The sequence below is a fragment of the Thermobia domestica genome, chromosome 7 (genome assembly GCF_964235325.1).
Source record: "Thermobia domestica chromosome 7, izTheDome1.hap1.1, whole genome shotgun sequence".
NCBI classification, from domain to species: domain Eukaryota; kingdom Metazoa; phylum Arthropoda; class Insecta; order Zygentoma; family Lepismatidae; genus Thermobia; species Thermobia domestica.
In genome coordinates, this window is record NC_137460.1 from 274652182 (window position 1) to 274665202 (window position 13021).

General features: G+C 35.7%; 2 protein-coding genes across 2 annotated transcripts in view; both read right to left on the reverse strand.

Moving 5' to 3' along the window:
* The window catches only part of LOC145689731 (uncharacterized), a 133276-nt gene extending 124689 nt beyond the window's left edge, over positions 1 to 8587 (reverse strand). The window contains exon 1 of the mRNA XM_081763932.1: positions 8342 to 8587. The gene's annotated coding sequence lies outside the window, so the exon portion shown is untranslated. The remainder of the gene's footprint in view (positions 1 to 8341) is intronic.
* Positions 8588 to 9620: 1033 nt separating this feature from the next.
* Positions 9621 to 11256, reverse strand: LOC145689732 (zinc finger protein 862-like). The gene is made up of 2 exons (XM_081763933.1): positions 10049 to 11256; positions 9621 to 9684 (listed from the first exon to the last, which is right to left on the reverse strand). The coding sequence occupies exons 1-2, from the start codon at positions 11254 to 11256 to the stop codon at positions 9621 to 9623; spliced, it is 1272 nt and encodes a 423-aa protein (XP_081620059.1).
* Positions 11257 to 13021: the final 1765 nt, after the last annotated feature.

Sequence of the window (13021 nt, forward strand, 5' to 3'; positions counted from 1 at the left end):
GGGACGATTTTTGGTGGAAGAGGTTGAAGGCATTACGATGGTTTAGATCCTACCTTAGACTGTTGGTCTACATCTCCTGTAGTCTCGGTGCTACACCGGAAGGATGTCAGTGTAGCTCTGGGAACACTGCTTTCGAACAAACAAGCAAATAATAATAATAATAATAATAATAATAATAATAATAATAATAAAGAAGAAGAAGAAGAAGAAGAAAAAGAAATGAAATGAAATCTATCAGTTTTACCTCCCACGGCTATACTGGCTAGGCTAAAAGATACGGTGATGATGGTGAGAAATGAATGAAATGGTGGAATGAAGAAAGTAGGAGGAAACGGGAGAACCCCGAGAAAACCCACGTACACGGTGTTTGTCCACCACAAAGTTCACTTAGCGTGAGCGGAAATCGAACCAGGGCCCCATGCACCAGAAGTGAACGCTCTGCTACTGAACCACTGCGGCCTCTTATAAGAGAAAGAGTACAGATGAAGTGTAAAATCAAATTTTTGTGCTATATCAATCATTTCCATGTTGAACAAATACAGTTTTATTGAGAAAGTGTACAAGTATGATTTTATGATTTTACTGCAAGTATGATGACAGCCTTAAGATTTGAACTCTGCAACATCTTAATATTTTATTCTGATGTCTGATAACTCCTATATGACATTAGTTATATAGCCTACTTTCTATTGAGGAACTAGGGCTACTAGTAGTCAAAGCCCACATTTAAATATTCGGGCTATTTTCTACTGACTTAGGCCTACTACTAGTCAAAGTCTATATTTTAATAAATCTTCATACCCAGCATACGTTTTTCTAAAGCAAAATGAGATATATCTGAGATACTTTCAGCCAGTGTGGAAAAAAATAACAAGGAGATATCCTTTCACCAAAGTTTCGTTTACCGATATTTGTGTGCTGCAAAATTTCCTGCACGAAAGTATCAGCACAGGGGAGGGAGTTGGATTGCTTTCTTCAGTAAGAGGAAGTAGTATTCTTTTTTGTTTGTCCAGATCTATTTTCAGTTTATATTTTAATATTAAAAATCTACTTCATATTAATATGCAAAGTCTAGTTTCATTTCTGTCATATTTTCCGTTTGTCATTTTTCCGTTGCTTATTTATTTTATTCAGGTTTATTTTCCTTTGCAATTAAATTAGTTAATCTATAAATGTAATTACTTATCATTATTGTATTCTTTATTTCGTAAATTATCTTATAATACAAATATTTTATTAGTGGTGAGCTTATGTCCGGGGATCTTTTGTCCGCTTTTGCACTAACATAGGTGAGCTTATGTCCGCGACCCGAAAATATACACCAAATTTTGACTTATAAATATTTTACATAGTGTATATTGACATATTGTTTTCCATGTGGCCTACATGTGTAAACTTTCATCATGAGATTGATTTTACTAACTCCCTTCCCCCTTTTATACTTGATGAATTGCAACCTCAAACAACAGCATTATTCCTTAAGTAAAAGGAAGGCACATAACACGTAACCGGACTTCGCTAGTCTACCGTAAGCTTTTCCATTGTCTCAAGATACTGAATCAACGCCGGAAAAGTACTTTAGCTCCCACTGGGAATTGAAACCAAGGCCTATGTGGGGATCCACAGGATTCAGATTCCTCCCCACAAAACTTCGCAAGTCGACGAACATTTGTGAACTTTCTTACTATAAGTATACTTCTTTGTCATCGAAATGATTGACATAGCCTAAAAATTTTAATATCTTTAGCTCTATTATGTTTAATAAGAGGCACTAATTAACAATTACTTGTCGTCTTTTCGGGTGTTGAATAACACAGGTTAAATACTACATATAGTATTAGACCTGCAAAAATCTTCGGATCCCTCCAAACAAAAGAAAATCTGGGCGCGTGCCTGGCGTGCTCTAAACATTCATTTATTTATGTAAAATATTTCAAATGCAGCTTCTAAGGCCAATTTACAACAGAATATTTTAACATCAATAATGGAGAAAATCAGGCAGGATTTATGCTTAAAGATAACATCCCGACATTCACTTTGTGGAACAACGAAAAAGCTGGTAAAACCGGTCAGGGTAGCAGGCCACATGCTTTGAACCCAGGATCTCCCTTTTGCGAAAGAAGAACGCTAGCCACTATGCTATGCTCGCTAGACATAATAATAATAATAATAATAATAATAATAATAATAATAATAATAATAATATAGTTTGATTCAATATAGTGAACAAATTGGGGATGTGCCTGGATTAAGAATCAGCAAACAACGGTGAAATATTCCAAAAATAGTGCAGATTGATAGCCAATGACGTGGCCATGCATCACACAATTTCCTAGCTATTTTGTGGGCTTTGTTTTAATAATAATAATAATAATATGATTTTCACAGGCTTGCGCCCACCATTCATGGAACAGTTCTTACATGAATTAATCCTACTCTTGTTGTGGACAGCGAAGAGCGCTATGAAAACAAAGCAAGATGAAGAATGAAAGAGATTGTCTATTTTCCCTCCCCTTTGCTACTTTTGTCTCACTCTGTGCTTCCCCCTGACCCTGCTATCCCCTTCCACCTGCCTTTTTCCTTGTATGTGACTGACTTCCTCCTATGATATTCACAGAAATCGATCTCTTTTTTCTCCCTGTCTCTACTTCATATTTGCAATAACAACATATGAAAGTGAAATATTCATTCTGTTTCACCACCTGAAGAACGAAATTCAATGTGACCCTCTGAAGAAAAATACAATAGATACCATGTCCGAGGAACTCTCCAAAGATCTGATAAGATCTGTAACTGATGAACACAATATCTTTACCAAACCTGTCTGGTCAACTGTGTTACTCATGTGGCAAATAGTATTTGTAACGAAATAGCTTCTGTTCCACACATTTTCGTTCCATTAGATACCCGCAGAGGAAAGAATCTCATTCAGCTGGTACCAGTTGTTGATTTTCTCCCACCAAGCGTGAAAGGAATACCCGAAACAGATTTGTTCCTTCAATTAGTTACGGTACAATAACGTTACATGTTCGAATAACGTTACGGTGTCGTAACAAAAATTGGTGGTATACCTTGTACCTACCTACATTAAATAACCAATAATTTTGTTACAGAGAACTATTTTCGTTACGTTACAGTTACGTTAAGTTATCCACCCCTGAATATAATGCAAATCGACCATGCGGTTCTCTCGTAATAGTCTTACTGACCGTCTATATAAATGCTTCACTTGCATATTACTTTTCCTCTGCGAAGTAGAATATTTTATCTCTGTACCTACAAGGAAACGGTCCTCATAATTTCAACTGCACCCCAATTTACGAGGATGGAGAATTTTTCACGGTTTCCGTTGAATTTTGCCGCGAAAGAGTTTCTTACAGCCAAAATATTACACCATCCTAAACTTAAAATATTGCACTCAAAATGAAACATGACTTAAAATTTACAACTGCTGAAGATAATAAGTAGAAGTGTTGGGTTAACTTTACAATGCCCATTCCAGTTGGTATACTCACTCAGAAAGGAGAAATTACGGTCTACTAATTTTACGAAAATGGATCAAAACCTTAAGGTAAATCGATTGTACTCCTACCCTAGTTGTCGTCATATTACTCTATTCTACCCTAAACTACTGTTCTGTGGGGCGCGGACAAAATCCAAGGAACAGTATAATGTGCGAAGTGCCTATGAACACTCTAATTAAATTGTGTGTTTGTTTCTCTCTTCTATTGTGGGGGCGCGGTGGCTCAGTGGTAGAGCGTTCACCTCTGGTGCTTGGGGTCCCGGGTTCGATCCCAGCCCCCTCCAAGTGAACTTTGTGGTGGACAAAACCGTGCTCGTGGGTTTTCTCGGGGTTCTCCCGTTTCCTCCCACTTTCTTCATTCCACCATTTCACTCATCTCTCATTATCACCGTCTCCTTTAGCCTAACCGGCATAAGCGTGGGACGTAAAACTTAAAGATTTCATTTCATTTTTTTTTCTTTCTTCTATTGTCATGCATTCTAAAGTTTTATCTGTAATTCTTCAATTTATTGAAATAACATCTCATTTACTTTTAACGAACTGAAAATCCAATAAAACATATAAGATTGTCACAGTAAGAGTGCAGATGGGCTTTAATTTTTTATCATGTCCATATGAAAGTATGTAAAAGTATTATACACAGTATTTTGAAACAAATAATGTTGATATACTGATCAAATTTTCGTCAGAAATGATCAATATGTGAAATATTTACGGTAGTTGTAGAATGCTGAGTTTTTCTTTTTGTATTCTCCTGTTTCGTCTATATATTGTAAATAAGTGAAATAAAGATGTTTTTATCAAGATCAAAATGTGAATATGATAATGGTAGAATACTGAGTATGTTTTTTACTCGTTGCCACCCACCATTTATTATACTTGAATGCTATTGACGTGTGTATTTTTAATAATGTAATAATGTGTGTGAATTAAATAATATAAAAGCGTTATCTACAAAATCGAAATGTGTAAATGTGTCTAGACCAACTAAATGAAAATTTATATATTATTGGTTATTTTCAAAAGTGTAACTGATGTAAATACTTTAAGAGTAGAGAAGTATTTTTTTTTTTATCTAAATTAAGTTTATCTTTTTAAGTTTATTTCTACTTTAATTCTCAATGAATAGAATAGAATTACGTAAGTGTACTCTTTTTAAGACTGGGCTGCTTTGCTGTTATTTGTTATCTCTGATTTAGCAAGTCAGTGTTTTTATTTTCTGGTTATTTATGTGACTATACTCTTTTCAGTCAAAATATTTCTGATCATCCTAAATTGGATCCAACTGGGCATGTCCTAGCAGTAGCCAGAATATTTTATGAATAATCTGCATCTGCACTTACTGTGTCAATCTTTCATATTTTATTGCATTTTCAGTTTTTTAAAAGCAAATGAAATGTTATTTCAATACATTGAAGAATTACAGATAAAACTTTAGAATGCATGACAATTGAAGAAAGAAACAAACACACAATTTAATTAGGGTGTTCACAGTAATGATGGGTAAATTCCCGGGAAGATATTTTTCGGGAATATTCCCGGGAAGATTCCCAAAATGGGAATTTATCCGGGAATTTATGTTCAATCAGAAAGAAAATTGCATTCTATTACTATATTATGATTTTAAAATGGAATTAATTTTTATATCACAGCATATTATTACTGTTGTCCACAGAGGATTCTTTAAAATGTATATTTTGAACGGTACTATGTTACTTTATTAACACTTTATTATATTTAGAGAGTACGCATAAATGTATATTTATTTACAATATGTTCTATCAATTAAATACAGTATGTCACAATTATATTCGTACACATGGTGATCATAAAGAAAATAGAGAGATGCGCGTAAACAAATGAAGGACATTTATTTCTGATTGAACATAAATACATTTGAAACACTTGTTTGTTGTTACAGATACAAAGAAACAATCTACAAATCGATATAATATAAAATGCGTGCGTAACTAAATTAAGATACGCAATATTTCGCCGCATTGTTATTCGTAGTTATATATAAACATTAACGTAAGAAACAATTTTATGAAAGAACAAAATAATTAATACTTTGCAGCGTAGCCTTTGGCTTTAATAACTGCCATACATCGCTGCTGTATACAATAGAGAAAAGCAGTACACGTGGCAGGGCTGATATTGGCCCCATTCTTCCGTCACGACCCGTTTTAAGTCTTCTTTTCAATTAACATTTTTATTGTGAACCCTAGGTTTCAGATAAACCCATAAGTGTTCAATAGGGTTAAGGTAAGCGGATTGGTGAGGGGTGTGCAATTGTTTGCTTACATTCCATATTAACCAGTCCCTATTTATACCTGCCTATATTTGGGATCGTGATCATGTTGGAACATAAAAGTTGGTAGCATGCCCAATTTTTCTGCAGTTTGATTAACATTCTTCCTCAAAATGTCAAGGTACATAACCTTGTCCATTGTACCATTAATAAACTAAACTTTAGCAACCCGTTTTGCCGATATGCACCCCCAAAACATAATAGAACCATCTCCATGTTTTACGTGGGTATGGTATTGACAATATTGTTGTCCAAATTGGGTTTTCGCATCACCCTGTGGACCCCATCAAACCCAAAGAGATTAATTTCAGTCTCATCTGACCAAAAGACATTGTTCCAAAATTTCTGACTCTTGTTAACATGTTCTTTTGCAAACTGAAGTCGTAACTTAGGATTCTTACGGCTTATGAATGGCCTCTTCCGAGATATTCGACCATGGTAAGCGTATTTGTGTAGCACTCGATGAATCGTCTCAGTGCTTACTTTGTTCCCTGTAGCACATTCTATTATCTTTTGGACTTTTGGAGCACTTAGTCAGGGATTTGTTTTCATCTGTCTCACAATCACTCTCTCGTCCTTCTCACAACTTCTTATTCATCGAATTTCTTGGTTTATTTCTCATTGAACCATTATACTTAAACTTATTTACTACACATTGAACTGTTGTGTGCCTTTTTACTATTAATTGTCTTATTTTCTTAACGACCATCCCCGTAATGCTAGCGTTACGATTGTCTCCTTGACTTTCTCTCCTAGCTCCTTACTCTTCCCCATTCTTGAAGGTTTATTTACCTGTGTACACCGCGATTAAGACCAGCTGTTAATATGTCCTTTTCCTGTACGCCACACTAGCTATGCTCGTTTTCTAATGCTGTTTTCTTTCCTTTTTAGTATGTGAAATGTAAACCTGTGTACAAGTGTACGGATAACAATGTGGAGTAAATTTGGGAGTTCTCATATGTTTTCTTTTCTGCTTTTCTATGGTGTCCTTGTTTTGGCCCCTTTCTGCACTGGGTTTGTCTATCATTGTCCTACCTCACTCCTTCAGCAATCTGCTGTCAATTTTACCACTAGTATGTTTAATACATAGTGGTTTTCTTTCAAATTAATGTGTGTACGAATAAGAATGTGACATACTGTATGTGCGAAAAAATTATATAGTAACAGTTTAAATTTATATGTAAGTGGATTTGCTGAACTTGACTCTATTTCTGATATTATAAACACATTAAATTTATAAATGTTATAAACCAATTAGATTGGATAAATGCTAGAAGATACATGTCTCACCATTTTATCAACATTTCCGCATACATATTTATGTTCACAAAATTTGCAAGATACTTACTTATCTTTATATTTTAGCACGTAACACTGCCATACACCTTTCATTCTACCTGTTTCTTGAAATTCCATGCGTTAATTCACATGTAAAAGAGGTCCGAGTACCTCTTCAGAAATTCGAGTCAGCTAGAAGAGACAGACCGACATGGTGGTTCAGGGTTTATTAATAGTACTTCATCTCTATTTCTACGTAATTCTAAATTACATTACAAAATGGTTTCTTTTCATCATTTGTAAATTAGTACTTTGCTAATTTTGGCTGTGCTTTAGCATTGGAGGCCAGCTTTCGCACCTACTTTTTTGCGATATTCTATTCCGATGCGATTTTTTTTTATTGTTTCATACGTTAAATTACGTTACCAAAATTAAATTCAGACAGCGTTGCTGGGCGAGCGTTAGCGAATGAAGACGGGTAAGAGCCCCGCATGGCACGTTGTTTTCTATCTTCGTTGCCAACAATTGACTTTCTTTTCTCAAATTAATCACTTCCACTTACCTTTCCGTTTTGTATAAATCCCTTACTGCCTTAAAAAAATATGGCTGATACTTTCTTGACTACTTGAACATCACTATCAACTCATTTCTTCCGTAAATCATCCTACTTTTTGCTAGTTTTGGCCTCCAATACCAAACAATTACCCTACTTTTTAGTGCAAACGGAAATAGAACTTAAAAAATCAAATTATTAGTTATATAAAGTATCGTCAAATAATTTTAAATTTTTTAACATCCAAATTCTTTAAAACCTAGAAGTAAATCATAATATATTAAAATGAAGTAATTAGTCATATGTTTTTTTTTTTTTAATTTGGAGGATAAAGTAAAGAAACGAAAATAAATTCCTTCCCGGGAATTTATAGGCCAGGGAAAAAAACCCGGGAATATTCCCATTTTTAAATTCCTTCCCGGCGGGAATATTCCCACTGCCCATCACTAGTTCATAGGCACATACCACAGCTATGCACATGATACTGTTACTTGGATTTTGTTCGTCTTACCAGAATTTAGCTTGGATTTTGTCCGCTTCGATTTTTTCATCTTGGATTTTGTCCTACACTCTATACCCTTCTAAAGCGACCCTACTTATCGATTCACAGCTGAGGTGCATTGTAAAGTTCACCCAGTGTTATTAAAAACTCAGGTAATATGCGATGAATACCTACATGGTCTTTTATTCTCAATCAGTACGCATTCAATATTTCCACATGTATTATAATCATGCACGCACGTAAAGAGTTCAGGCACGAACTAAACAACAATATCTCGGAAGCCAAATATTTAATCTTCAGAACCAATCTATCTTTACGTATTTCATTCCAGCAATTATTTATACATTCACCATAAGAATATAAAATTAAATTAGTCACCCACTCAGAGTTGCCAGGTCAGGAATGTGTTGGGGGATCAGCTAACAGCTTGGGATAAGAGTGTTTTTAAGAATAAAATGATAATCAGCGTTGCCAGACTACAGAAACAAATTTATCGTCACAATAACTAAAAATTATCGAATATCGGAAGAAATTATCGTATTTTTCGTACAAATACTATATATATATATATATATATATATATATATATATATATATATATATATATATATATATATATATATATATATATATATATATATATATATGTGTGTGTGTGTGTGTGTGTGTGTGTGTGTGTGTGTGTGTGTTCTCACTGCATACTCTGTTTCCATGAAAGTACAGCATAAATGTAAAGACATGAATGTTAAATAATTTCATTAACACCGACAAAGGAAAAATAAATTATCTATACGTACCTTGTAAGATGTCAATGACATTGTCCAGAAGTTGATGAAGAATACTTGTTTCAATAAATCTGATGTGTTAAACTAAAAATAATAACTGTTTTTAAAAAACAATATGTACACTATATACAGCACCAAGATTGTTCAGTTGATTTCTTCGAAAGCCACTTCCTCCAGTTCACTTTCTTGCAACTGGTTCGAATTTTGTGACCCACTAACTGGAGATCCACTTTTGTACAAGTTCGCAGAATTCATATAAGATAGCATTGCTTCCGAAGGAGCGAATGCAGAACAGCCCCCTTGCGAAGCTACTAAATGCGACGTCAGTAGTAATGATGTTATTGTCTCAGACACAAGTTTGTTTCTTGTTTTTGTTTTCACTAAATTTACTTTAGAGAAAACTCTTTCACAAGCTGCATTTGCATGGGGCAATGCCAGAACTTCAAGGCAAAAGCGCGATAGTTCTATAAATTCACGTGTTCCATCAAGACTTTCGAATTCTCCTAACTTCACATAGAACTCTTCGGGGTCTAAGGTAATCATATCGGACGGAAAAGTAGTTAAAGCCATCCTACGCCACTGATCATCTAGGAGCTGCAGAGTTTCTACATCAGTTGGGGGTAAAATTCTTGGCACCAAAGAAGCAAGGGGGGCTAGTGAAGCTGCTCTCATTTCTCCTTGCGAGAGAGCACTTGACGGGTGTAAAGTAGACATTTTCGCAAAAGGCGAATTCTGCGCAAAATCAAATCGCTTTTTAAGTTCTTTACAAGCAACAATGACAAAGTCGCGACATCGACGCCTAAAAGCATTTAGCTGTTGGTTGTTCAGCATGTTTGATGTGTGGCAGTTGATTTTTTTATGTACTTTCACCCCCAAATATATGTTGGTCAGGGTAGAAAATACGTCTTCGTTTTCGGGGTCAATTTTTTCTATGTCTGTTCTTTCGATATAGTCCCTCTTCATGTATATGTAAAGGAACTCTTTATAAGCGCAACATATCTTCTGGTGAACAACTGTCACAAGCGACTTATCACTTTGAAACAACTCATTTAATTTAGAGAATTTCGGAAGTATCCACTCCAAAAATAAAAAGTACAGCTCTACATCAAGATCATTCATCGTGTCAAATATAACTTTCGCTGTCCCAAGTTTGTCACTTAATAAGGATGCAGAAAAGTACAATTTAAGAGCTGGCCACTGTTCAACAATGCGCGTGATAACGTTGACGAGTGACAGCCAACGAGTCTGTGATGGTCGCAGCATTTTGTGTGGTTCGACCCCGCAAAAATCTTGGAAGTCACGAAACTCTGCTTGCCTTTTACTACTGTGCGAAAAGTAAGCGTAAATATTTCGCACAACGTGTTCGCATCTAATAGGTAGCATTTTGCAAGCTTCACTGGCACAGAGATGTAAAGAGTGACATATACATTTTTGGATAACTATACCAGGTAAAAGTTGCTTCAATTTCTGGGACACAGAATTATCTCCACCCATCATAGTGTTACACCCATCACTACCGAAACCAACTATATTTTCGACAGGAATATTGTCTTCATTGAAAGCTGTAATTATTAGTTCGAACAGATGTTGGGCTGTGGCTCCAACCGCAGTTTTACCCGTGGGAAACACTTGTAATAGTTTCCAAAACTTAGTCAAAACTCCATTATCGGACGCATATCGGACACAAATACAGAGAGTCTTTACAGCACTTACATCTGTAGATTCATCTATTAGTATAGAAAATTTGTTCCGCGCAAGAACACCATTTAGTTCGTCACTAGCTCCTTTAGCTAATACATTTTTAATAATAGAAGTGGCCTTTGTTCTTCCTAATGTTACGCCCTGGGCAATTTTAGAATCCGGGTAACATACTTTATTAACTGACGCTAAATGCTCTGACACACGAAGGGGTAAATTATGCTCGGCAATAAAAGCACTGAGTCTAATTTCTGCGGATTTTATCTTTTTGTCCAGATTGGCTTCTTCATTCGACTCACGAAAACAAGTAGTAACACTTCTTTGAAACGAAACCGTACGCTTACGTTCGAGATGTTTCTTCCCTTTAGCGTGGTTTTTAATCACGGTCAGTTCTGCTAAAAATTCATAATTACAAACTGTACACCTAGCTTTCGTTGTATCGTCTTTGACAGGAGTAAGCCAACCTTTGAATTCCGCCACACTTTCCCACTGTGTTTTGTAATGTTGAGTGCGATGTTCTATTTTAGTAGAAGATTCCCCACGTAACCGCTTTTTCTTTTCAGGTGTACTACACCTGCTTTCACAAGCTCCTCGTTTCCTCTCCATCCTTGAAAGCAAAGAGTTTATATAAACACACTCGCGCGCGAGAAAAAACGCACATTCACAAAACGCATTCAATATTTCATTGTAAGCCCGATGTTACAATGACACTACGACGTTCGCTCGAGCACTGTAAAATATGTAATGAACGCCACGAGATTAACTAGACAACTACGTTCTTCTAAACTCACGATACAACAATGCACTACACAGTCCACAGTAATTTTAAACATATGTTGGGACTGATTGGAAAAGTTTCTTTTGATATTTGATATGGCGTCGTCTGACCAATCTTTTTCTTTCAACAGGCTGTTTATTTCCCTTGCTAAAGCACGTATTGAACAAATGTTCTTTGTTATTGGTTTACTACCTAAAATATTTCGAACTTTCCTTTCCTTCAAATTGATCTTTTCAAGTTGGGGAAATAAGGCGGAAAATAAAAAGAACTCTGTTTGCGAATTAAGTATTCCCACCATGACTACATCAACATTTGGTATTAGCATCCCTTTTTTTTTCCTCTCTGCTCTCAACATATGACTTGTAAAGCTGCATAACGGGAGGGAAAACTGAAAAAGCAGTTAGGATCGTCAATTCGCAATATTTGATGTACCGCTATTCTGTTGGATTTGCCCACCGCCCGCTCCATCCTCTATAGAGAGTAAGAGGAGACGGGTGACTCCAGCGGGTGGTGGATTTACCAGAAAGCCTGCTCTCTGTTTCTTGTGTAGAGGTACAAACAAGGAAGAACAACGCTACACTTGTTCCCCTTGCCCACCAAAAAGACAAGCGAGTTTCATTGTGATTTTATGGTCATCTTCCTGACCTAAAAATTGGTCCGCTGAAGCGGTAAGGGATTCAAAAAGAAAAGGGTGTCATTTTGTTTCCTCTTTCGTTTTACAGTCGATTTTTTTTCTTCCTATCTCCGCACAAACAGCTGTTCTTCCTTTTGCACAAAGAAAATACCAACGGAAAAAATATATTCTATCTAATCCTAAAATTATCGTACGTTTGATAATTATTATTTTCTATCAACAGGAGCACAAAATTATCGTATGTTTTGATAATTATCGTACACTCTGGCAACGCTGATGATAATTGAAAAACAAAAGAAAGGCGTAGATACGTAAAAGTTTGGTATTGTTTAAATTAATGATCTAGACGAAGAAGTTATATAGACGATTCAGTTTTTATGAAGTATATGATAATAATCAAAAGAAGACTGGGATAGGTACTTATAAAATATAATATTAATCTGGAATTAAATGGCCTTATTCCGAGTTGTTCTGAAACATGATTAGTGTCATACTAAACGGTTTGACTAACATGCGTTACCTGCAGTAGTCAACCTTTTAGTATGTTGCTAATCATATGTCAATGCAAATTCTGTACAAGCCCCAATATGTGTGGATGTTGAAGTCAGTGTTCCCAGACCAGCCAGTTGGAAAAGCAGGAGATTCGAAGACAAAAACAGGAGAAAGCAGTAGACACATACAGTGGTGGCGTTTGAATGTAAATCCGGGGAGGGGCAATAAACTTTGCCATTATAAAGGGGGAAGTAGTCAAAAGAAGCAGTCCAGAATTTATTTCCGATGAACTACGTTGAGCAAATGAAAGGGAAATGTCGCGATTTATATTAATATTATTTGATACAAACATCTGCAAAGTAAACCGTAGTGAAAGAGCAAAGTGGAGTAGGAAAATGTCAATAACGTAGCTGTGTTGTGCAGTCACATGTGATCGTGGCGTAAGACGATTTCTTGCTGACGATCGT

What these genes read in the sequence shown, in the direction of transcription:
- LOC145689732 (XM_081763933.1), bottom strand. Translation starts at nt 11,256, where the DNA reads ATGGAGAGGAAACGAGGAGCTTGTGAAAGCAGGTGTAGTACACCTGAA. An exon ending in AATGATCTTGATGTAGAGCT is followed by an intron (nt 9,685 to 10,048) that starts GTACTTTTTATT and finishes GATTTTGCGCAG; the next exon opens with AATTCGCCTTTTGCGAAAAT.